The 24,291-nt window shown below is 39.5% G+C and overlaps 1 protein-coding gene across 4 annotated transcripts in view; it reads right to left on the reverse strand.

Annotated features, from left to right (window-relative positions):
• The window catches only part of MCTP1 (multiple C2 and transmembrane domain containing 1), a 291,466-nt gene that overhangs the window by 6,049 nt on the left and 261,126 nt on the right, over positions 1-24,291 (reverse strand). For all 4 annotated transcript variants that reach the window (XM_072860789.1, XM_072860787.1, XM_072860791.1 and 1 more), the window contains 2 exons: positions 4,121-4,230; positions 859-968 (listed from right to left, as the gene is read on the reverse strand). In XM_072860789.1, coding sequence (XP_072716890.1) covers positions 859-968; positions 4,121-4,230 — 220 coding nt within the window. The remainder of the gene's footprint in view (positions 1-858; positions 969-4,120; positions 4,231-24,291) is intronic.

The raw sequence follows: 24,291 nt of genomic DNA on the forward strand, positions 1-24,291 counted from the left end.
CATTTATTTGTGAAGACTCTGTAAGAATATTACTAATACTGACTGATGTATAACAAATACATTCTTTGGAGTCAGTTCAATGATTTTATGTTGTCTCTTGAGTTCAGAAGTTTTTACAAAGACATGATTGTTATTCTTTTCTTCAGAAAGAAAATCTAGCCACAGATTTAATTGAGACAGTGCTCTTCACAAGTCTGCACTATTGAATAAGGCTACAGCTGCTGGGGGTGTAAGATGTATAAAAAATGTACAAATGAAAACTTGGAGCATTATTTACAACAGATGTGGTAACGGTAGCTGTTTAAAATCAGTATAAAGAATAAATATAAGGACAAGTAGTGAGAGCTTGGATCTTCACGGTTCCACCCCCCTACCCTGCCCCAGTTTCTGTTCATTATCAACCAGCCAAATAGCACATATACGTTTCTGTTGGACTAAAGGTGACCCTTTAAACAGGTTTCTTGTTGCTATGTTTACATATGCTTTCACAAGATAAAGTACTGCAGTAAAAAAGGCATATTGCCCTAAATGCACTATATAGATTGAAATGCCTCTGTTTGTGTATAAGTGGTGAAAATAAATCAGAGTAATATCTAGACAAAGCTACACTTTGATACATGAAGAATCTTCATGGCTACATGTTTATAGTATGATGAAGTCTAGAATGCCAGCCAAGAAAAATGCATTTTGCAGGTGGGCCTAAATCTTTATGCAGTTGTGATTTTTAACTAACCTGTCAGTTTCCATCATGGGGCAGCTTCATGACCATAAATACAGAAAAGTACTGACAATGTAAGTCAACCCTTAGAGAACAGTTTTTTCTAAGTGGCACAGACAGTTAAAAAAAGCTTTACTTACCCCAGACAAGGACAATGTATCTCAGTGGAATGAAGTACAGGATGACGGTGAACACAGAGAGGGCAACAATTGCCAGCCAGCTCAGGAATGGGACAGTCCAGTTGAATGTACTAAAAGAAAAATTAACAAAAGTCAGAACTGTGGTCACCTGACAGACCCGATAAAAGAACAAATAATGGGCAGGACAGGGGGAGAAGAGCCAGTTTCCATCACTGAGAACAAACTGAAACTACAAATGAACGCATGGATGCTGGACATCAGGGCGAGCTTGGGCTTGGACCCACTCCCAGTGGAAACGAAGGGAGGTCCTGGCTTCACCCACTTGCCTGCTGAATGCCACCCCTCCCTGGCCCAGCTGCGCACACTTTCCAGAGGAAGCATTGCTCCGCTTTTCCGAAATGTCAGAGCCCATCCTCAATTTCAGCATCGGGCAAACCACACACATTTCCTTTCTCCCCAGACGTACTCACGCAGGCAACCCAGATTCCCTTCTTCAATGCCAGTGCAGAGGTAGGATGTAAGAGTTAGAAGAGTATAGCTATGGCTTTCTGTTTTATCTCCTCCCTGCTCTACCATAAGGACAGAACAAGCAGTTAAAGGCTGAGCAGGGACCTTCCCCTCTGCTTGACGTGTACTTGCACTCCCTGGCCAGGAATCCTTCTGTCTTGGGGGGTATGTTCAGGAAAAGGCAAGTGTGTGGGTATGCAAAGCTGGAAACTCACCCATGCACCTAAGAAAGAGAGCGTTAGGGAAAAGGAGGGGACGGAACAGTCAGTCCTGAAGACAGGGATAATGCAACAGCAGTGGATGAAAGAATGAAATTAAAAAATTTTTTGGGGTGGCAAAAAAAAAAAAGGGAAAAAGGATGGAAGGAGAAAAAAAAAGGAGGTAGTGGCATAAGATAAAGTACATGGCAGGAAAAGCAAAGAAAAACTTTATCATTCCAGATAAAATCAAATCAAATAAAGATTATTTCTTCATGGATAAAGGAAGAGAACTTCTGGGATCCCATCAGAGTTTCAGGACACCAGCTTTCCAAAAAAGCCCCAGATGAAAACATCCTTAATAAGGGTTGTAATCTCTACACTGTGATAAAAACTGCTGATCACCTCATTTTGCAGAGGTTGAGGTGTGGGCAGAGAGGAAGTGAAAGCTAACGAGTCTTGAAACAGCCATGTTGTGGCTCTCCAACCTCTGTGTACAGGGAAGAGGGAAAGGCCAGATGGCCAATTAATATGTATGTCCCACGGGAATGCTGGTTAAAGGGAGCTTGGCTCAACGGGATTGCTCCATGAAGGCATCGCCATGTCAAAGGTGTTGCATGACATTTATCCAGAAGGAAAATGTGGCTTTGGCTCTAAATAGTCTGATGATACTCTTTAAAGTATTACCACTAGCTACATGCCCAATCAGTGTGATTACATTATTTTGGCTTCTCTGGCTGAATAATTGCAATTATCTGAATTGCTAGCCATATTTCTCATAATGAGCTCTGGCTTCCTGTGTTTATTTGTCTTCTTTTCTCCCTGGCAATTTTGACATGTCTCCAGAGTGAACATTATGTTAGTGTCACTTGGTGTAGGATCGCTCCCTTTCTCCTCAGGGGACACCTGCTCTTTTCCCCTCTTCTGCATGCATTTGGGATGAACAGAAGGTTGAGGGTCTGCTCATGTTCCTGTGACTCGGCTTTGTGCAATGGATCACAGACACGCCATGTGTGGGAACACTGGCTCCTCACTTAGCAAACCTCCTTATGTGCTGTGTTAGCACAGCATTCAGTACAGGTTTCCCATTATAGTTTTAGGAACAAATTACAAAGATTTATAGGAAGATTTGGTCTCACTCAGTTTAGAAAATTCTGTTGCTCTCATCTGGTATATAATAGAACAAACCCTACTTCCAAAATGCACAATTAGAAAAACTTAATCATCAAGACAACTTCCATGAACAGCCTTTTGATAAAAGACTTCCTTCAGAGGGAGGCTCATTTTGCTGTGCAATACAACGTGCTCGTGCCTGCCTCTGCTGCCGTGAGCATAGCCTGCCTGGAAGTGTCCCCATGGGAATGTTTCCCAGGCTTTCCTATGAGGGACTTTGCTCTTAAATGCATAAATGGCAACCTTCTCTTCATCCTGATTCTGATATGCCTGCCATAGATTTAAAAAAAAAAAAAAGGCAGAGCAGCATGATAGATGATCCTCCTGTTTCCTGCAGGTTGATCTCCACCCAATGCATCAGTTTCCTAAAATTTACTTCCAAAAGTCAGTACTTACTTTGGGGCTGCACCCCTTGCACAGGCTATGGTCTCATAGGTGTGGAAAACCAGTGCACTGCAGATGGCACCAGCAGTGGACGAGACAGTTGCCTTATGCTCCTAGATCACACCCAGAACAAGGGAACATACAGCTTTAACTCTCCTGTAAGATCCACTGTGTGCATCACTAGAAGCTTTACAGCAAAGCCTCTTGTGAAGGTTTTCTGACTCGGTGCGGCTCCCGGGTCATCTCTCTGCCTGCCCGCAGCAGGAAGGCGGTTGCGAAGGCACTGCTCCCAACTTCTCATCTGGCGAGGATGAGATGCTCTCGGCTTTTAGCGGGCAGAAAGCCAGGTCACTCCTGTCCCTGCTTCACAGCTGACGGCTGGAAGACGTCTTTCTGGAACCTGTCTGATCTCAAATAATAAACCTTACACTGCTGTTCACTGACCATGCCAAAAATACACCAAACTTCCTGCAATAAATCTCAGAACCTCTCTTGCTTAAGGCCCGAATTTGTTGGCAATTCTTATATATCATGTATTAGGTGTTACAAATTACATATGCTCTAGGAGGAACAGTTTTGCTAACTCACATAAATACAACACTTCCAGCAACTGAAAATATGTGTATCCTTAAAATCTGAAACCTCTATGCAGCTCTGCTTATTTCCTTTATCAAAGCTGCATTTTTTATTACCACTTTTAAATAACTGCTGTTACGCCTCACAACAAGATTCTCTTTCTGTTTTACTTCAAAGCCTTAGTTCTGATTCTTTTTCTCCAATTAATATATTTCTAAATTCCAAAATTAATGTGACAGACTTTCATGAACTGAGGGCCTCCACAAAGCAAAGCAAATATAGGTGAGTTTCAACAGTGGATCACCCAAAACTGGAGTCCCCCATGAAAAGAAAAAAAAGAAAAAAAGATCTAACACTTTGTACCTCAGCTTGGAAAAAATATGAACAGTATTGGAGAGCAATCCAGCACCCGCGTCAGCACTTACTTCTTGATCCTTTCTCCGAAGGAAGCCACTTCATCAAGAATATTCTGGACACTGACACACACCTCCTGGATGGCATAAAGTCTATTCATAAATCCTTTTTTTTCACTGTCCTAAAGAAAAGAATAGGAATAGTTGAATAAAAGAATTTCTGACTGTAGGAAAAGGACCATGTGTCCATCAGTTAAGTTTCAAAAGTGCATGTGTTACGGATTCATCTAAAAGTAATTGGTAAAACCTGGCAATCAGAAATTGTTTTCTTGTCCTTTAAGCATTGCATATTGACAATAAGTATGTTCTAGTATATATGCTGAGCACCACACAATTTTGTTTGTCATTGCATTACTTTCTAAATATGTATTTCAGTAAGCCAGGTCTCTGGTTTATACACATGTTGAAGATGCCAACTTCGTATGTTGTGTGCTCTCTCAAGCGACAAGAGTCACAAGGTGAGTAAGGGCAGTTTGTCAAAATGCTGGTTCTTGCACTGATGTAGGAACCAGGAGGATAAACATTCCTTGTGGGAGGCACTGAGCGAGAAACCAGAAACACCTCAGCTCCTACAGACACGATCCCCTCTGGCTCCGAGGCTCCATATGGGATTTCTGCCTTCCCTGCTCCTTCAGACCATGTTGGGCCAGACCGCAAGGACGAAACAGAAAATGCCAAACAAAGTCATCTGGACATGATATGAAGATGTGCTACTCTTCTGCTTAACTGGGACCATGTCCATGTTAACTGGGAAATGCCTCTGCATTTAATTCATCTTGGGAAAGACACACTCATATTTAGCATTTCCTGTCACACCCCACTATTTTATACATAGTTTTATGTATCCATTACACACACAGCAACTCTGCCAGTCCTTTAACACATCCTCCATGCTTCTTTTCCTCCGTCATCCATTCGCACCGGAGCATTAGAACACCCCATACACCCCAACACAGCCAGCAGCATCTGCCCCAGGCAAACCTCTGCACATCATTCAGCGGCAGGTGAGCCATCAACACGTGCTCAAGTTGTCAGACGTACCCATGCCCCCAGTCATCTACCCTTCTGCTTGTCCAGTGAGCATGCGTGCTCTCTCTCTCTCTCGTTTTTCCTTACTAATATTCAAGTGCCGCTACACATGAAATATATGGGAGATGTAACTCCGACTGCTTTTACAATATGACTAACACAGCCCAGGGCTCCAAAAGCATATAAAATGCCTTCCATGGCCAAAATGAAAGATGCAGGGGAGGTGTCATTGTAGGAAGTAATTTAATTACCTCTCTACTTACTCAGGTTTCTATACACTATTGGACTTTTATTCATAAAGTCATCAATTTATGGTAATGCAAAGGTCTAACCACAATTTCATTTTTGTTAATTTTATCAAGATTCTTTGTGCCACTAAAAATGTGGGTTTTTTTCAAAACAGAGTAACCATTTGTCCCTCAAAAGCAGGAACCACCCTCATTAAGATGTTTTCTGGGGTCTTTGATAGATTATCCATCAACAAATGTTGTCCTTCTTTCTGCCAACTCGAGCAGACTTTGCCTTCTAGAAGAACCCAACAAGGTGCTGCTCGGGTACATCAACCACTCCATGGACCACTCCTCAACTGGGCCTCCTCCCGCTCTGACAACCTGTTCTTTTTTCCCCCAAAAGCTTTCTATCTCTAAATCCAGACAGGCTGCAGCATCAAATCCATGCAGACCCAACAGCACTCTCAAAAAAATGCTGTGTTAGATGGGATTAAAATGAAGCATCACCATGGAAAAAAATGACAATTGCTCTTCATTTTTTCCCAGACTACACGTAAGTCAAAAGTTTATGTTCAACATTTCCGATGGATTGACACCATATTACCCTATCTAGTTTGCATTTGATTAGCGTTTTCTCAAAATAAGAAATGGAAAGAAAAATATTTCAAGATTAGCAAAATATTTGATAAAAAAGTTGTTCAAGATTTTGCCATCACAAACCACACAATACAACGGTCTCTCCAATTGACTCCCCAGTCCAGCACGTAAGAAATTAGCATATGTTGCATTTCATTTTTCTTTTCTTCTCCTGATGCTTAATTAGCAGACAGTTTATTGATTCACTTATTTTGTTGTCATTTTTGCCGTCTTAATAAACCAGATAGGATGAGGGAAACACCATTTAACATTTAACCATTTGAAGTTACTTCAGCGATACTGGTTCTGCAACTATGTTGTCAAGATTTCTTGTGAAGACGTTGAAAGTATTTAGGTACAGAACACAGATTGTCTAAAAATAAACAATCATGAGGGAGACAGACAGATAGACAGAGATGGCAAAACTACTTCCAGTGACTGAGTTCAAATTAAAAACCTAAACACTTCAGAGACAGCAAAACCACCAGTTTCTCAGTCAATGTGAAAGAGCTTATGTTCTCAGTCAGGATTAATAAATATTCATATCACGAAGAAATATTTTTGGCTTTTGAGGATGACCATGACCACAAGCACCAATATCAACTACATCCAGTGCTGCACAGGAACACCGAGTCATTTGTGAAGTTATTTCCTCAATATTTATTACATTCTTGAAGCCTTGGCAATTATTGTCCTCAGGTATACAGCTTCAGAGGAGGTGCAGCGTATATCCAGCATGTTTCGTTTGTCATCAGGAAAGACATACCTACTCTATTCCTTCATGTAAAACACTTAAATCCAGTACTGGAGAAAAATGAAAATAATCTGTTTTCTCGTACAGCAGAAGTGAACAATAAGCCATACAGAAATCACAGGTATTTTTCTGCTTTTCAAATACGTATATGCTTTGCCTCTTCAGTTTTGTTTAACAGATTCTGCGCTCTCTGTAAAGTCATCTTGATTTATAATTAAGTTGTGTGAGAAAAGAATTGTCACTGTAAGAAAATGGGTACCCTTTGTGACATCTCCAGAACTCAGCTGGGATTACGTTCAGAGGTCCTGAGGCTGTTTTGCTTTACAAATATTTTACAAGACAAACTTGTACCTTTTCTTGAAAACACATCTGTTTTAAATCATTCCCCTAACCGCCCCCCAAAAAAACCCAAAAGACAGAAAGAGACAGAGAAAGAATCACTATTTCCACCCCCCTGCACCTTCTGAGCTTAGAGAAAATTTGTTGACATACTCTGAGGCAAGAATAGACAAAACAGCACAGGAAAGAGGAGGCGGTCAGAAGGATCAGGGTTCGGCCTTGCTTAAACTAATTCCACATGCCCCACAACTATTAGCTGTTTTTTATTTCCTGCTCCAAAGATTTGTGGAGAAAATAATCTGGGCTAGGGAAAAGCTGCACTTATTTTCTTCCAGCAAGATGCTGTGTTAGCAAACAGAACATACGAGCCACCTTGAGTGAACCAAGGTTCTTAATAATCCATTTTTCAAACACTACTGGTATTTCCTTTCCAAAGAAAGATGGGCTGTGACTGGAATCAATTTCGTCATTTGTATGGCTACAATTGCCAAGTTTCTGGAAATAATTGCCATTTAAATAGTAGATAAAATTTATTATACAAAGCTAACAACAGCTTTATGACTATTTAATTTCCATTATTTGTTTGTTTGCAGTAGGCTTAAGGTATCTGAAAAGCAAGATGTTTGCTAGGGAATGGCTTTAAGCATAAACTGTGAAAGCAAAGTCAAATTGATGTTTGTAGTCTGACTTGAATTTACAAAAGGGAATGAACCCAAAGTAAAGACTGAGACCACATCCTCCTCCTCCTTCATAGGAAATTGTAGATTACAGGCTGATATACTGCTTGGCCAATAATACTACTTAACTCTTGTATACTGATTTTCAGCCATGACCATATTTTATATTTGGTGAAACCACAGCAAAACAAAAAGTAAATGACTGGCTCGAGACCGTGTGGAGCTAATTCATGTGAAACCTTGAATACAACCTATGTTGTCTGAGTCTCTTTATTCAGTGGACTATGCTTCCAATCCCATGATAAAATAGGGTAGTTTAGGAAAGGATTATATCTCTAACCCCAAACCTCTCTCTTCTCTAGGTTAAAGTGCATTTACAAAACAAACATTTCAAAAGGCAGGGAAAGCAGGAGAAATAAATAAACCAGACTCAAAGTAAACTTTGATAAAGTTAATGGAATTAAGCTGGCAAAAAAAAGAGCTTTAAGTGAAAGGAGGCATTTTTAGTACAGAGAATAAAGCTCTGAATATTTCATTGTGCCTAACTGTCCTATTAATAACTGCTAAGTTGGAGAGAAAGGCACAGATCATAAAAACAAAAATCATAGGAGAGTTTCAAGAATAGAAGCAAATTTTGAAATTTTTAGGAGAAGCTGTCTGGGAAAGACAGAGGCTCCAGATGGATCTTCCAAAAAAAACCCTCGCTGCCCAAGCTGATATGATAGAGCACCTCTGTACAAACCAAAGTGACTACGACAAAGCCAGACTAACTTGTGATAGTACAGAGAGAGGATATGAAGCCACCACTGAGAGCAAGAGTGTTCACCTGGTATGCTGTAAGTGCTTACGGTCCTGCCACTTGGCCACCAGAAGACACATGCACTCTTCTTCGCTTATGTCACGGTGGACTACTTGTGGCCACAAAAGCATAGCCCCACAGCTGTCGATGAGGAATCCCTCTAATCACCCCTTCACCTTTAGTAACAAACCCGTAAATCTCTATTACTTGAATAGAAGAATACTACTTCCATGAGGAAACACTGCAGATTATTTCAACTAATAATTGGTCTCCAAAGCAGAGCCCATCCGTAGGCCCTGTGTCGTCCCCCAGCATGAGTCTCAGCCATGCGCAGGGCTGCAACACCCTGGTAGACCTGCCTTTGGAGGCTAATGAAGTAGAAGTAGACCCAGAAGTGTCAGTAGGAAATGCATTAGCCCTTTACTGGCAGGATTCATTAGTACCTCCCAGGGAGGGCATGCCGACATCGACTGTTGAATACCATCTTATGGTCTGGCCGCTGCTCAAAAACCTGTCACTGGGGATTAATGGCCTCAGCAATTACCTCCCAGAATCTAACCTCTGCTTTCTGAGAAGGTCACTAAGAAGAAGATAGTCAGCCAACACTACTCCAGCTCTGCAGGCATTTGATCTCCTCCAGGTCTTCTGTACCCCTATCAAAAGGCTTCAGATCTGGTGATGGATACATGGGTAAGTCATTATTTTATCATTTTCTCAGGGAAATGGAAAGAGGTCAGACAACCATGATGATATTGTTACCTTAGAGCTGACTGTGGAAGTGCGATCATGAGGTAAAGCTGAATGGTCCACAGGACCTGGAAAGGTGCATGGGGTGACCTGAAACTGGCCTTCTCCATTAAGTCTATAATTAACTGAGAAGGTCAGGTTGTTTTAACCGCTCTTCCCTCTTGAAGGCTGCCACTTGTGGAGTACCATAACCATCTGGTCTTGCTACTTCTTAAATTGGAAAAGTACGGGAAGACTCTTGGAGACATTAAAACCTTTCAGTGGGACCTTAATGATTTAGAAGTTTCCACCCTTCCAGTAAGCCAGATCGTAACTCTTCAGACTTGCAGTTATTTTAAATAGAGACTGACGGCATGCCAGGCAGACAGATACCAGCGTATGTTCTCCCTTTAGCATCAAAAAAAAGAGAAGGCCTGGCTGGTACTCGTACCAACCCGAAAAGGAACAGTGGGAGCAGCCTCTCTTACAGCGCTGGCACAACTTCACATAGGACATCAAACCCAGGGTTACGTGGATAACCAGAACTGAGCTTTTAAACTGTGGGCTTCACTTTTGCCTATATTATCTGGCACCGCACCTTCAGTGACCACATTTTTAAGATGCTAACAGTTGTTTATGAATGCTTAATATGTCATCTCTAAAGTCCACCTGCTAACATGGGTCTTTATGTGTGCATGGAGAATAGGTCTGAAAATAATTGCTCATGCCCCAATGGAAATCAGGCTGAGGATTTTAAAATATAGAGAAAACCACACAATTATTAAAAGAGTAGGGTTTTTCAGAGAGAAATGGTATTTGTGGTCATGTTTATTAAAGAAAGAAGCAATAAAATGTTATTGCCTAGTAAGCATTCCATATTTAAAACAGCAGAAAGTAGGCACAATAGAAACCATATAAACACACGGACGAAAACACTGAAGATTCACTGTTTATGAAGACACCATGCCTGTGAGCATGAATATTACAACAATCTGTTCTTCCTCAAACATACATTGAGAGTTGATAAAAATCATTTTGAACCTTCTGTGACTTTTTGGCACTACCACCTATATAACGAATTAGACTTTCTCATGTGTAAAGAACTGCTGCAGTGCTAGAACATAAATATAAAATCAGGGGAAAAAAAAAGTCAAGAGCTACAGTAATAATTCTAGGGAAAAAGATGATATTGCAAGCTTTCTACAAAGTAGAGAAATAACACTTTAATGGCAATTCTTATATAAATTCTTATTAAATGGAGAAATTTTTGCCACTGCTTTTTATTTTCTCTTTCTCCCTACTACACTCCACAGTATTGCCCAATGCTGCTTAAATCTGTTCCTTCCTGATCTCTCCTTCACTGCACATTTTACTACTGTAAAGATAACACTCCAGATAAAGCACAGAGCCATGAACGCAACAGAGCCAGTTAATGGAGTGACATGCCGTTTCACTGAAGGGCCATCTAGTGGGGGGAAACAAAAACTTAAACTTTCCTTGCATGATACCTTTTCGGCTAATGCTAAACCTTTATGAGGTATTCATTTCATAAATAAGCTAAGCAAATATATTACTCGAAAAGGGTGGAAGCTTGTTTGTTCATGGTGATACGGTCAGGGGCAAAAAGACAACAATGCCAAATAATGCTGTGCCTTTCTTGACATTATTTTGGAAGGAAACTTAAAGAATTAAGGCATTGTGGGGTTAAGTACAGGGGTGATGAGAATCCACCAGGTGCATTTGCTTTATGTTCAAAGTCGAAAAACCTGAAAATTTTCTCTCAGCTGCCTCTTTTTCTCCCCTTCACCCTGTTCTGCTATATTTAAACAAGGGAAGAGAGAGTTTCTTACTTTAAGCAAGACAGAACTATACTGGACCTTGACAGTGATCTCATTAATATTCCTCTTGTATCCTGTCACATCAATGTCATCCGACAGAGGCTACCAAAGAAATCTCGGTGTATTGTCCAGCAGTTGTTAGCAATAGCTAATTTTGCTAGAATACAGTCCTGAGGTTCTAATAACAAACAAACTTTGACCATGATTTTATAGCTGGATTTGTCAACTCCACTGGTTCTAACAGCGTTTACCCTCTATCTACACTGAATGCAAAACTGCAATTGACAACGTGTTCATTAATGCATCTCTTCAAGTTCTGTGATACAAATGTGAGGGATGACAAATTTAAAAGTTAAATCTCAAAGCTCTAATAATCTTTAAAAAGTAAGGAAAGAGCCTGCTAGTTCTATTGGAAAGAGTTATTTTAAATAAGAATAGCCCTGCTATGCAAGAGCCTGGAAGGACGGTAGGGTGAAAACAAGTCTTATCAGCTAGTATAAAAATTCTGCATTCAGGTGGGGGTGAGAGAAACAGACGGAGAAACCAGAAGGGGAATGCTGAAGGATTGCAGTTAGTGAAATACCTGAATTTTTGAGATGCTTATCTAAATCACACCTACACATTTTTGTTGTCCACTTGTTACCAACAAAAGCCTCATCAAAATAATATAGTGCTCTGTTTTGAAAGATTAAAGTAGCCTCAAAATTTATCTTTCAATAAATGTCTATACAGCTGTCACTGATAGATACGAAAGGAAGATTATGGAGTTCTGCTGGAGTTACAGTCATGTAAAATTTCAGTTGCAGTTCTGAAACACATTGGCTTGAATGTCGCAGATGTAAAAGTTAATTTGATGTTTTAGTGTATGTATGTAGAACATAATTTTCATTTTCTCCTTAAAAAGATTATGGTAATGATAAACATGCTCTTGGGCAGAGGATAAAGACTAACTAGTCAAGACCACCTCCATACCAGGCTAGGACACTATCTCTGCACCAAAGTTGGCATTTAGATTTACTTTACTGTCTCTGGAAGTTTCCCAGTCCTGTGTTGACAGGATATTATGATCTTATAATTCTTATGTAAGTCGTTCACCTAAACAAACAGAGATAATGATTTTACACTAATTTATTGGCTGGACCTGGCAAGCCTAAGAGACAGCAGCTCTAATTGCTTCTGCTGCCAAAAGACCTGCATCTCCAGTGCAGGACTACAGAGGGTAACCTCAAGGTTGTCACCACCACTGTATGAACTGCCTCTGCAAGAGCCAGCAAAAGGAGTCAAATACTGATCTAAAAGACGATTCAGCACTCCAGCCGTAGATTTCTATTTTAAAGTTAATACGAACTATTCTCTGGTATTGTTCTGCTCAGGAGGAGGAATGTGGTCTTCCTCTATCCTCCTCCTGTATCGCTACCATCAGTTAGGTAACTATACTGCATATCACTAAAGACTAGTGAGAGGAGTCTTCCTCCCTCCCTCCTGCCTTTGGTTACCAGGCTAAAATACCCAACTCCTCTTCAAGCAGGGCTACTGCTCTTATGCTCACAGTTATTAACAATACATTTAGATGAAACACATATAAAAACAATTTTGTATTTCAAAATTCATGTGATCATGCCTTGGACTGCTGTAGTTTTTGGTTCACAGAAATCTAAAGGGATTTCTTCCCCTGAAATTTCCTTACCCAAACCAGCACACACAGTTTTAGTACTAAATTACCTGTGCCTGGTCAAGCAGACTGCTGAGCAGAGGACTATAGAAATGCCTTTACTATTGGTATCTGCTGCCCAAACTGTGCTCTTTTGGGACAATCAATCCAAACTTTTTGGCTGCCTTGGCTTCCAGCAATTTAACTCAATGGCAAGTTGCTATGAAAAAAGGCAAATGAATCAATTTTCTGAGGGACAAGCTCAGAGAGACTTGAAAACAACAGGCGAGATTCTCAGCGGCTGCATGTTGCTACCGTATCCTGAGGTCAACAGAGCCCAGATGGTTTACACCAGCTGAAGACCAGGCCCTAAAATCTGAAATACTTGATTGCTGTCAAGTGCTCAAGGATTAGACAAAAATCCTCTCTTAAGGAACCTGATCTGGAAAAGAAAAACGTTAGACCTCATGCTCAGTTAAGCCAGAAAGTGTAGGTTATCTGAAATATTTCATTCCAAACATGAACCTGTAGCAATGAAGATGAAAATAATATGTGAGATCTGGCCGACATTCTTTGTATGAGTTGGGTGTTTAAAGAAAATAATGTTGGAAGCAGTTTGGGACTGAATTCCATGGTGGTGAACAAGGTGATGGTCAGAAGAACCATGAATATTCAAAACCAAAAAGCACAACCCCGTGATCATGTCACTAGCTCTACTACTTCAGCTCAGAAGCAATCCTACCATGTCTAAGTAATGTTCCAAAAATGATGCATCTATATATGTAGCTACAATTATTCAAGGAATCTATCAAATATTAATAAATTGAAGAAAGAAAGAGAGCCTTTCGAAAACACTCCTTTTTTACATAATTCGCCTGGATAAGCGTTCAGGCTGTGCTTTTGGAAAATTACATAGTGTAGAAAAATAGTTTGGCATTTGAGGCAAAACAATATAAAACGGAAGAAAACAGGAGCACCTAGAAAATATCCCTGTACATATTCTGGGGTTACAGTGGGTGAGGAGCGATGAGTGAAGTCAGAATTCTAGGGTCCCTCTGGAGAAAATCCAGAGAAAAGCCTGAAAAGGCTCCACTGCCAATTTTCTCTGTATGCTTATTTCACTGAAATCGGAAAAAAACCCCCCTCTCTTTGTTTATTAGGAAGTACTGAAATTTTGGAAAAGATCTAAAGCTGAGCCATCTAGTGAAGATGGGGTGGGTCCATGAATATGCAAAATCATAACGAAGGGTAATTTGTAACAACGTTATTTTAATGTCTAACTACTGCAATAGTCTGTTCTACATTCATTTTAAATATGCTCCAGCATGCTAATGTCTCTGAAGGAAAAAAGCACATATTTATGCTGGACCACAGTAAATTATACTCTGACTGAAAACTTTGTGAGAGGTGCTCACGTTCTGGTATTGTACTGCAGTCTACACTACCAGAAAGAAAAAGAGTAACTCAAAGGCAAATATTTACACAAATGTCTATTTGAATTTTTTAAAAAAACTTTTGTAGCTATAGCAAAAGCTTTGACTGTGTACTGTATGTATATATCTGTTACTTTACAATAAAGGACCTCGTAGAAAAAGCTACCAGCTTGACTTCAGTCACCTTAGGTGAATTTACTTTTGAGAAATGAATAATGAAACTTGCTTAGTTGAAATGATAATGAATGGAGATACCTTAGAATGAAAAAGGAAAGCAAAGTGTTGTTAAAATTAAATACAAAATCCAGATGCTTACTGTAATGTTGGAATGACAGCTGAAAAAAATAAATGGGAGGAAATACAAAAATGTGTCATTCTTCAGGCAATATTAACTTGACCACTAAGCACTCATGACATAGGAAGTACACTGGATCATGGATGGTACTATTTATACTAAATCCTGCAACCAAAGAAGAAAAAAACCAGCTGAGGTAGCTAATTTACAGAAGATTAAAAATAGGCGTTCAATGGAATTTATCTACTTTTTGCAAGAAACAAATAAACAAAGTACTTTAACCAGTCACAATGTGACATGCATTTCCCCACTTTACTTCTTTTCTCATCATCTCCTAACTTGCACACTGCCTATTTAAAAACTTTAAAGTACGAAGATCCACAGATATACAAATGCTGGAGGAGGAGGGCTGGGAAACCTGGAGGGAATAATGAGCCTGACAGCAAACTAACCCATCGTCGCTGATTAACAATTCAGAGTGGATCCTGGGCATTAAGCAAATGAATGAGACTGACTCTAGAATGGGCAAAAGGGGCACCCAACAGCATTTAGCCTGAAAAGCTGCAGAAAGTTGGCATTCACCCCTGTTGGAAGTGGGCCCTTTTGAACGCAAGAGTTATTTTCAGGAGAGAAAACAGGAAATTGTAAAGAGAATTGGAGAGCATCTCTCCCTTCCTAAATCCTTGATCCTTTCCTGACATTTTCACAAATGCCAGAGGTCCATGTAGGATAACATCAGCTTCAAAGGTTTGCCGGCACCAGCTGTCCACAGATGCATGAGTGCCATGCCACCTCCTGTTTCTCCAACTCCACCATTGCCGTCTAATTGAGGCGTTGCATAGTGCACGTTCTCTAACAAGGTGCAGTCTGTTTAGAATAACCCATTTTATTCCCATAGGCCTTTTCAGCACAGAAGACAAATTAGGCCTCCATATTAAAAAAACCCCTTGTTTCTTCCGAAATTTTAACCTCATTCCTTATTTCAGAGACACTCAGAAAAGCAACAACCATCAGCCAGTGCAAGAATTCGACGACAGCTCTCTTCCTCAACTTTCAGCAAGCAGTCTTTGTATTATTTATTGTCTAGTAAATAAAGTTTAAATGCTTTTCAGCCTTTGTTGCAAACACGGTACCCATTTGCAGTCCAACAATAGCAGAGAATAAAGCTGCCATCATAAAATGCCTTTTTTCTCCTGTGTGCCTGCTTTCCATAGATTTCATTATTTCTCCTGGATCTGCACACATTGTCATATCTAGGGCACAGCGGTGCTAAGTAAACAGGGAAGAAGGCTTGTGAAATTTTTATCATCATTGAAACAACTGGCTGGGAGGTTGTACCGTATTCAACCTTTTTCCAAAGAAAACATGGAAGAGAACAGATGCCATTCCTCTAGAAGAAGAGCTGCGCTATTCTAGCCTGACAGTTTGAGATTAAGCACACAGACTCGAGAGATATTTAGAGTTTGTGGCTCAACAGTTAGCAAAGAGACTGCAATAAGCAACTGTACTGGATTAAAACAGCATTTTGTAAAGGGCCAGATTTGTCTGATATTTAGAAATACTCAGACTGTACTACAGTTGTTTGCTATTAAACACATGGAAGCATTGGAAGGACATATGCCTGTACAGAAACAGAGCAGTCAAGAGCAGGTACTCACAGAAATGAACAAGCAGAGGTCAAACAGATACTTCGACTTCCTAGAATATTTCTCAAGCTTTCAGAGAACCATGGCTCAGAAGTTTCCAGCACAAAAGGACAGCTCCTTGTTCCTAATAACTCTCAATGGGTTTTTCTTCCATGAGTTCGTCCACTCTCATGTTGGACCTACATAAGCTTCAAGCACCCACACCACTGTTCGTGCTTCAACTATTTCCCCTCAGGTTCCTTCAGAGCTTCTGGGCAAACACCATCCAGTCCTGATAATTTGTTATTGTTCATTCTGTTGATCCTTTCCACAACTTCTTTTACCAACACTTGATTTGAAGCAGATCCTCTGTCACAAACCCTGTGGAAACCTCCCCAAGCTGTTCCACAATGAATACACATGCAAGAAATTACAAGTAGGGCTTAAATCCAAGGGCCCCAGGTAGCTTGTTTTTAAAAGTTCTTAGTACCATACACAGAACTTTTAAGATTATTTATGACACATTTATTGAAACTTTTTAGAATTTAAAACCAGTCAAATGAATACTGGGAAAGCAAATTATAATTTACATTGTGCTTAAAATAAATTTTTAGACTATTCCTAAAAGAAAAAGGATATTAAAATAACTAAGTGAGGAGAAAGAGGTAAAAGAGCAGATATATTTCAAAAGATTAATAGTAAACTATCATAAAATTTGGTACTAGAGCTGATGTTTAATGTATTTACTAACCCAGATCAAAAAGAAGGAAGGTTGACATGACAAGTTTATAGGTGACAAAATTACTTAAGGAGGTGATGTCAAAATTCTGAGGAATATAACAAGGTTAAATGAATGACTAACACTAGTGGTTTAACTTTATCTAGCGCCATTATATAACCTGATGAGATAACTTCAGCTGAAGTACTGAACTCAAGTTAAAAAATAAAAATAAAAAAGCAGATTCAGAAAAAATGCAGACACCAGCTATTGAAATTATGAAAATTGTGCAAGGGAAAATAAGACAATGAGCAACTGAAAGTACTAGGACATTTTAATTTACACAGAAGATGAATGAACATAATCAAGATATTCAAAATAATGAATGGTTTAGAGAAAGTAAATTGGGACTCTTAATTACTCTCATAAGGCAGTAGAGAGAAATGTTCCATGAACTTGAAAGGCAGCAGAGGTAAAACTGAGAAAAGTAAATTATTTTTTTCGTACAATGTAAAACTCACTGGTGGAACTCGCTGCTAAAACAGCATTAATATGAAGAGCTTAATAAAACTAATAGCAGAATTAAGCACATACACCCTCATTTTCCTGCGAAATTATCAAAACAGTAGGTAGAACAACTATCCATCATTCCAGACAAAAATATGACACAGTTAAAATCTCTTGTGGAACTCAAACAAGAGTTTGAGTCAGAATAGAGAGCAGAAGTTACTATGAAAATTAAGCATATACAATACACACACGAGCGGAAACCTTTCCTGTTTATTATTTGAGATACTTGCATCTTTGTTAAAACATGTCAGAGCAGAAGTAGGAGAACAAGGAATCAATAGACGGAATCATGGAACTGCTGATATTGTAGCCTAGAAAAAAAATACTGAGAAGTACAGTCCACTGCTTGCTAGAAAGGATTGCACAGATATGCACAAAGAAAAACTCTCCTGTTTTTTCACTTCATCTATATAGTGAAAATAAACTTCCAGTACACTTTCTGAACAAACAGGGTCACATAAGTGTTTTCCAGCTACAGCACTGGTTTATTCTAGAAGGAAAAAAACTTGCAAATTCTATTTTTGGCTAACCATTCCCATCCCAGATGAATAAATGGTTTATTTTACTGTGTTTTTTCTGCTTACGGAGACTGGGGTCAAGAGAATGGCTATGCATAACATACCCATGGTTGTAACATTAGTCGCTTACACCAATACTTACGTCCTAACAGCTATTTTATGTTTCCTTCTCTTGAAGTCTGCCAATCTATGCTTTGAAATAGATTCATTTTTATTACATGGTTGTACAATAGCGTGTACAAAAACAAACATGTAAGAAGATCTCCAGCTTTCTCGGGGAGGAGGGGAAATCTGAATACCTTCAACCTGATCTCAAACTGAAAATCACCCGAGAACCTCCGCTTTACATATTAAAACACAACAGCATTTTCCTTTGAGTTTGCTTACTTTTTATTTATATGATAGAAGAGCTTTGGAATAATCTCCTACCAGTCAGTGCCTGGAAACTTTGTAGGAACTTCTTAGTACTGCGCTTCACCCTCACACGGACTCTGAGCTTTGGAGAAGCCGGCACTCCGGAGCGCACCGCTCCCACACGGCATCCTACTGTATTCCCTTTGTCTTGACTTTAGTGCTTTTGATTCCTGTGCAGTGGAAAATATTAATATAGTGCTACAGGGGAGAGAAAGGGAGAGAATTCACTAACAAGGCTTACTCAAAAACAGGGGAGCATAGAAGTGTGTAGTGTGCAAAGCACTTCTCTTCAGTACCTGCAAGCACCTGGGAGATTGCCCCGATGTGTTATGCTAATGCGGAGGGAATATAAGGAAGATCCCGTGGAGCTGGCACAGCCTGACTGGGCACCCTTCCAGGGCTGTGTTTGCGATCGCTCCCACCATAGCGAGATGGATTAAGCTCTTTATTAGTAGCCGCATTAATAAGTGATAGTATTAATAATAATAATAATAGAAATAGTATTATATTATTATAATATAATAATTAATATAACAATAATAATAATTATTATTATTATTGATAACGATGGACATAATTATTAAGACTTTTTTTGTTGTTTGCCCTAGGGAGGGGAGGGGGACCCGTCAGAGCAGAGCCTGGTGCGTGCCAGCATCCCCAGAGGACAAGTCTACTTTGAAGCAGGGGGCAGAAAAACAATTAGCTGCACCAGAAAAGGTGGGTGAAGAAAGTAAAAGAGCGTTAAATACTAAGTTATCGATTACCTCTGAGCATGCAAGGTAAGAAAGCAAGCCCAGTGAAACCAAAGTAAAATGGGCACCATTTCTCAGAAAAGCAGTATAAAAAGTTAGCCACCTTCTTCACAGCTGGTAATCATAATTATTTTTTATATTTCACGCACAGGCTCTATTTACTGTCTTGAGTTGTTGCCATGGTGTGTCCTTAGTTGCATTTTGTGAGTGCCTAAAAGACCCTTTTGGTATTGAAATTATGCAGAACACTGTGTCATTACATGCAGTCCCAGAGTCAGAGGGGCTGAGACCTGCTCAATGGCAAGAAGCTATGAATTATTACACCCTTCCACCTGGTCATTTGTTTCCAACTTTTTGGTATCCCATTTATGTGGCATAAATCCTCTTGGCTGATTCCAGTGACAGTTGCACTGAGCTCTCTCCCCTCCCCACCTTGTCTAATATTATGGATCAAAACAGCAGTATCCTAATTAGAAAGGATGTATATTATTAAACGAACGATCCAAATTATTCACCTGAAATATTATTAAGAAGCAATATGTTTTAATCCCATCCACACCACATTCAATTTTCCTTACTGTTACTACAAACATTACTTTCAATAAACATTTTAAAAAACTCAGCCACCATTAAAGTGGTTTAAATAGATATCTAAACCTGTAAAACAACAGCAATAACTAAATGCCGCAAATTATATGTAGTTTATAGTGGAGGTAATTTAGCATATCTAATCACAGTTCCAATTTTCTCTTAGAGCATAAGAGTAGGAAGAATTATACATGGAAAAGAGGAGGGAGATGGGAGAAAATAAAGATTTCCTAAGCACGAAAACTTTTCAAAATCCTAACAGCAGGTAACCTGTCTAGTATATCGTACTTTATAAACTCATGCCAGGTCTGTGGCTATGCTTCTGCCTTCTGTCCTTACATGCTTTCTTAGGATAAAACTCTGAATAAAGATATTGATGGTGCCCAGAAGAAACGTATAGTGTCTGGATGGTACTGACATCTCTGAAGGGAAAGAACAACACTATGCGTGTCGAGGTAGCGGAGGAGTGTTGGAGTGCTCCCCGTCCTTGACTAACCCCTCTCTATGTAAATGATGGAGAAAGCAAAGCAGGATTTTACTAGAGCATAACTATAATAATATTTCTGCTGTTTAGTTTCATCCTTGAGGAAATATATCCTTTTTGACTCCCTGGAAGGCATTACAGACCTCATCCTTGTAAATGAACTTATTCAAAATTAAAAAAAAAAAAAGGAATATTGAAATAAGAACATGGGGTAGGATCCCACTGACTGCAGACTCTTTAATTTCATTTTTTACTGTCTTTTTAAAAGGCAGTATTATACTTTCTGAATGCTTTTCATGTTCAGATTGTGAAAACTGATTTCTTCAACCCTCTTCACCTTCTGGGGAAGCTGACAGGAGGAACAGAAACCATCTTGGGTGTCCCAGTCCCAATACTGATTTTGGGGACCATTTGGATCAAAAGTAATCATCACAGGCTTTGAAATGGAAGCATAGATTTACATCATAATTCTAATAGTGGTGACTGGGATTGTAAATACGTGCAGTAAATCTCATGATCTGCAAATAGTTTAAGGCTTTTAGATGCAAAAGTGCATTGTACGATGGGCAGCACACACAGAATATGTGGTGCTCTCTGAGGTCAACGGTCCCAAGGGTTCGTCATGAAGTCCTCTGAGGTCCTCTGTCTGAATAGGGGAATAAACTCACGGTTGGCCACTTTTGTCCTCAAGCCTGTTCCATCATTTACAGAAAACAACAGATTAAAACAATAGTAATGGTCAGGACCAATCCCCTCTTCAGTTTTAAAAATGGAAGTATAACACACTTCTCTTCTATCTTTCATCACTTTTGTATTTTCTCATGACTTTTGGACAATAAATGTCAGTAGAGCAGTAAGATTATTAGATAATTCCCTTAATAGTCTAAGCATCACTTCCAACTATTCCCCCAAAATAGTCTTTAGAAATGCAGCATGTTTTCTTTCCAACTGGCATTTTTGCCTGTTTTCTATTGCTGAAAACATTTTTAAAGGATGTCCAAAATCAAGTAGTTTTTAAACAATTAATTTTATTTCCCTCCTCCTGCAGTAGGGATGCATTGTTTCCTTGGCATTTTCTTCTTCATGGTGAAAGCAGAAATCCCTTCCTATTCCCCTCATGCCTTCCAGCTGATGAATTCGTTCCCTCCCTAAAAGTCTTAATTGACTTTGTAGTCCAGTTTGGTCAAATTCTTTTTATCTATTTTGAATACAATTTTGTTTTAACCTTGGATCTTCAAGCGATCTGTTGTGAAACTACAGAGACTAGATGCTTCTGGCTGTCCTTTCCACCCAAAGGATTTGTGAACACAGATCACCTAGGTTTTCTGAACTCCAATGTACTTTGTGGGGCAAAAAACCAAAACCCCTTGTGTACTGAATTGTATTAACTTGGCCACAAATTCCAAGCTGCTGTGTGCTTAACATCTTAGAAACATAATTCACACAAGTTATATCTATACATTGGAAATGCTCTACAAATACAGAGCTCTGCAGTGTCCTTGCGAATTCTTCATCCATTGTCCCCACCTATCCCAGTGAAGCACAAGCATACAGCCATTTTCTTTATTTTCTCCTCTCTGCCGTCCCCGTACTTGTTCCCCTGACTCACTCCCCCCATACTTTCTCACAGAGCTACTCCACTGTGCTGCTCCTTATCAAACAGTAATTTCCTAGAACTATTAATACTTGTGACAAATGACACCATTCACAGACTCACTCCCCCAGGGCTTTGGCACTGTGCTTAGCCAATGCAGAGGAAATAGATAGGAGAAGAAATGTTTAAAGGAAGGAGAAAAGACCTTTCTTTCTCCACTCTAGTTCAGGACACATGGATAGACTGCTGAATCTTAACCATCTGAAATCACACATTAAAATGTCTCAGTATTTAAATGAGAATAAAGAATAAAAGTCTGTAAAACATTCCTGTGCACTTGAGGTACTTCCAGTAATACTTGTGAATGACCTGGAAGTACAATATTAAAACTGTTTCTCTTCCCCAACAAACTTTGAAGAAAATAGATATTCCAGTGTCCTAGTTAAGGACCTCAGCAGTTGGCATCAAAACATGAATTGCACAGCAAAAATTTGAGGGTTTGGGGATTGGTGGGAAATCAACGATTTGATCCCCAAGCCGCAGAAAAGAAAAAAAAGCATCAGCAAAGGACGTTTCCTTCACTGTTCCGACAATAAAAAATAAACAGTGTATTGGCATGAAAAATAACTTAAAAACCCAATATATTTGATCCAAAAAACTCTCTAGGGTTCAATAATTACTTTCCACCTTTTATAACTACTCTGATTTGCTCATCTGGAAAAAGAATCTGGCTCTGTTCTACATACTTCATCAAATCTCATATAATGTTCTACTTTTCCTTGCATTTTAATGCTGACCTGCTTTTAAAAGCAAATGGTATTTCTTCATACTCAATAGATTATGTCTATCTGTGGTGACACCTGAGCTCCTTATCAAAACAGTAATTTGGAGACATAAACCGTGTTGAACTTTCCCTATATTACTCCTCCAGCAGGCTCCCAAGAAGGGGTTGTGCTGTTCTTTGACTAGATCAATAGACACAGCGTCAAACAGCTGCATTACTAGCAAAGGGGTTTTTCACCAAATTTTTTTGGGAGCGTCAACAGTGTGAAATGCTGTTGTAATAATCAAATGTAAGTATACAATTCACATAATGTTGATGTTGCTATAGAAATCCATTGCAGAGCCTGACCCTATTTCCACAGGAACTTAGACAACGTACTTTTGTCTGATAAGCAGGATGAGGCTGGCGAAAGCAGAAGTGTAACTGATGTATTAGTAGCCCAGTTAGTAAACCATGAAGAACCGCTTGGATCTGCCAAAAAGGTAGGAGACTAGGGGAAAGGTAATTTGGGCAGGGGGAGATCGCGACCACCGACTCACGGATCACCTACCCCAATTACACCACCGACTCAAAGGATGAAGTTGAAGAACAACAACTAAGCATGTGCACTAATTTACATGCTGGGCGAAGAGATTTTAACCAATCATTTAATAGAAGAATACTGCATCTGTATTAGGAGGTTGAATATGTTGATGCTTTGTGTATCAATAACTGTTAATTTGAAAGCGGGGTGTGCTGTCTTGAGAAAGCACCCATCTCTGCACAAATCTGCAATAGAACACCGCTGCTCTGTGTGTCTATTGGCATTTTGCACACCGGGTAAACGAACCCCAATTTCTGGGACAACAGTGCTGCTCTTGACTCTGCTGGCTTTTGTTTGGGGCTTTTTGGGGCTATGGCCCATGAATGAGCAGCCCCTGATGTCTGACTGGTGCCAGAGGGAAACCCAGTCCCAGTCCAAACCGCTGTGTTTTCCTTTCAAAGGCAGCCAGCCCGAAGAACAAGGAGTCCCCAGTGGTCTCTGTGCACAGGGCTGAGTTCCAGTCTCCTGAAACGGGGTATCTCCAAAAGGCCGACATTTCACACCTTAACGTGGCCTTTGTTTGCTTGGTGGGTTGTGCTCGAGCGCATGGTTAATGACATTCTTGATTAGATTATTTTGAAAAGCACCTCTAGTCTTGTTTGAAAACCACTTTCAGTGAGCCATTGCAGTTCCTCTCCTTAGTTTGCAGGCATTGATTTGCAAAAGTAAACCAACAAAAGGACTATACAGCTGTCATTTGAACACTTTTAGTCCATTATCAAATAAACAGACAACATTTCACTGGGGAAAAAAATTCTTCAGCACTTTCAGGAAATGACATTTCCGTATTTATGCATTAAGACTTCAAAATTCAGCATAAAACGTTTTTTAAAAAAATCACGATGCAAGAACACATTTTCTTCTGAATCAATATATCCTGCAGAAGATGGGTGAAAAGGATTACACAACGTAAGAGCTGTTTGAAAAAATTATTTAGTAACAAACTTACTCTTGGCCTATAACATTATATAATGTAATTTCTGATACTGCAGCTTCAAGCTTTCCTTGAGCTTATACATCTGAATTTTTAATAGACTGTCCACAAACCACAACTATTACTATGCAAACCATTCCTCTATCAAAATGCATGGGTGTGTATTATACTTCAGAAAAATAGCTGAGTAAACTGTTTCTTGATCTTCACTA

The sequence above is a fragment of the Ciconia boyciana genome, chromosome 4, assembly GCF_034638445.1.
Source record: "Ciconia boyciana chromosome 4, ASM3463844v1, whole genome shotgun sequence".
Classification (NCBI taxonomy): Eukaryota; Metazoa; Chordata; class Aves; order Ciconiiformes; family Ciconiidae; genus Ciconia; species Ciconia boyciana.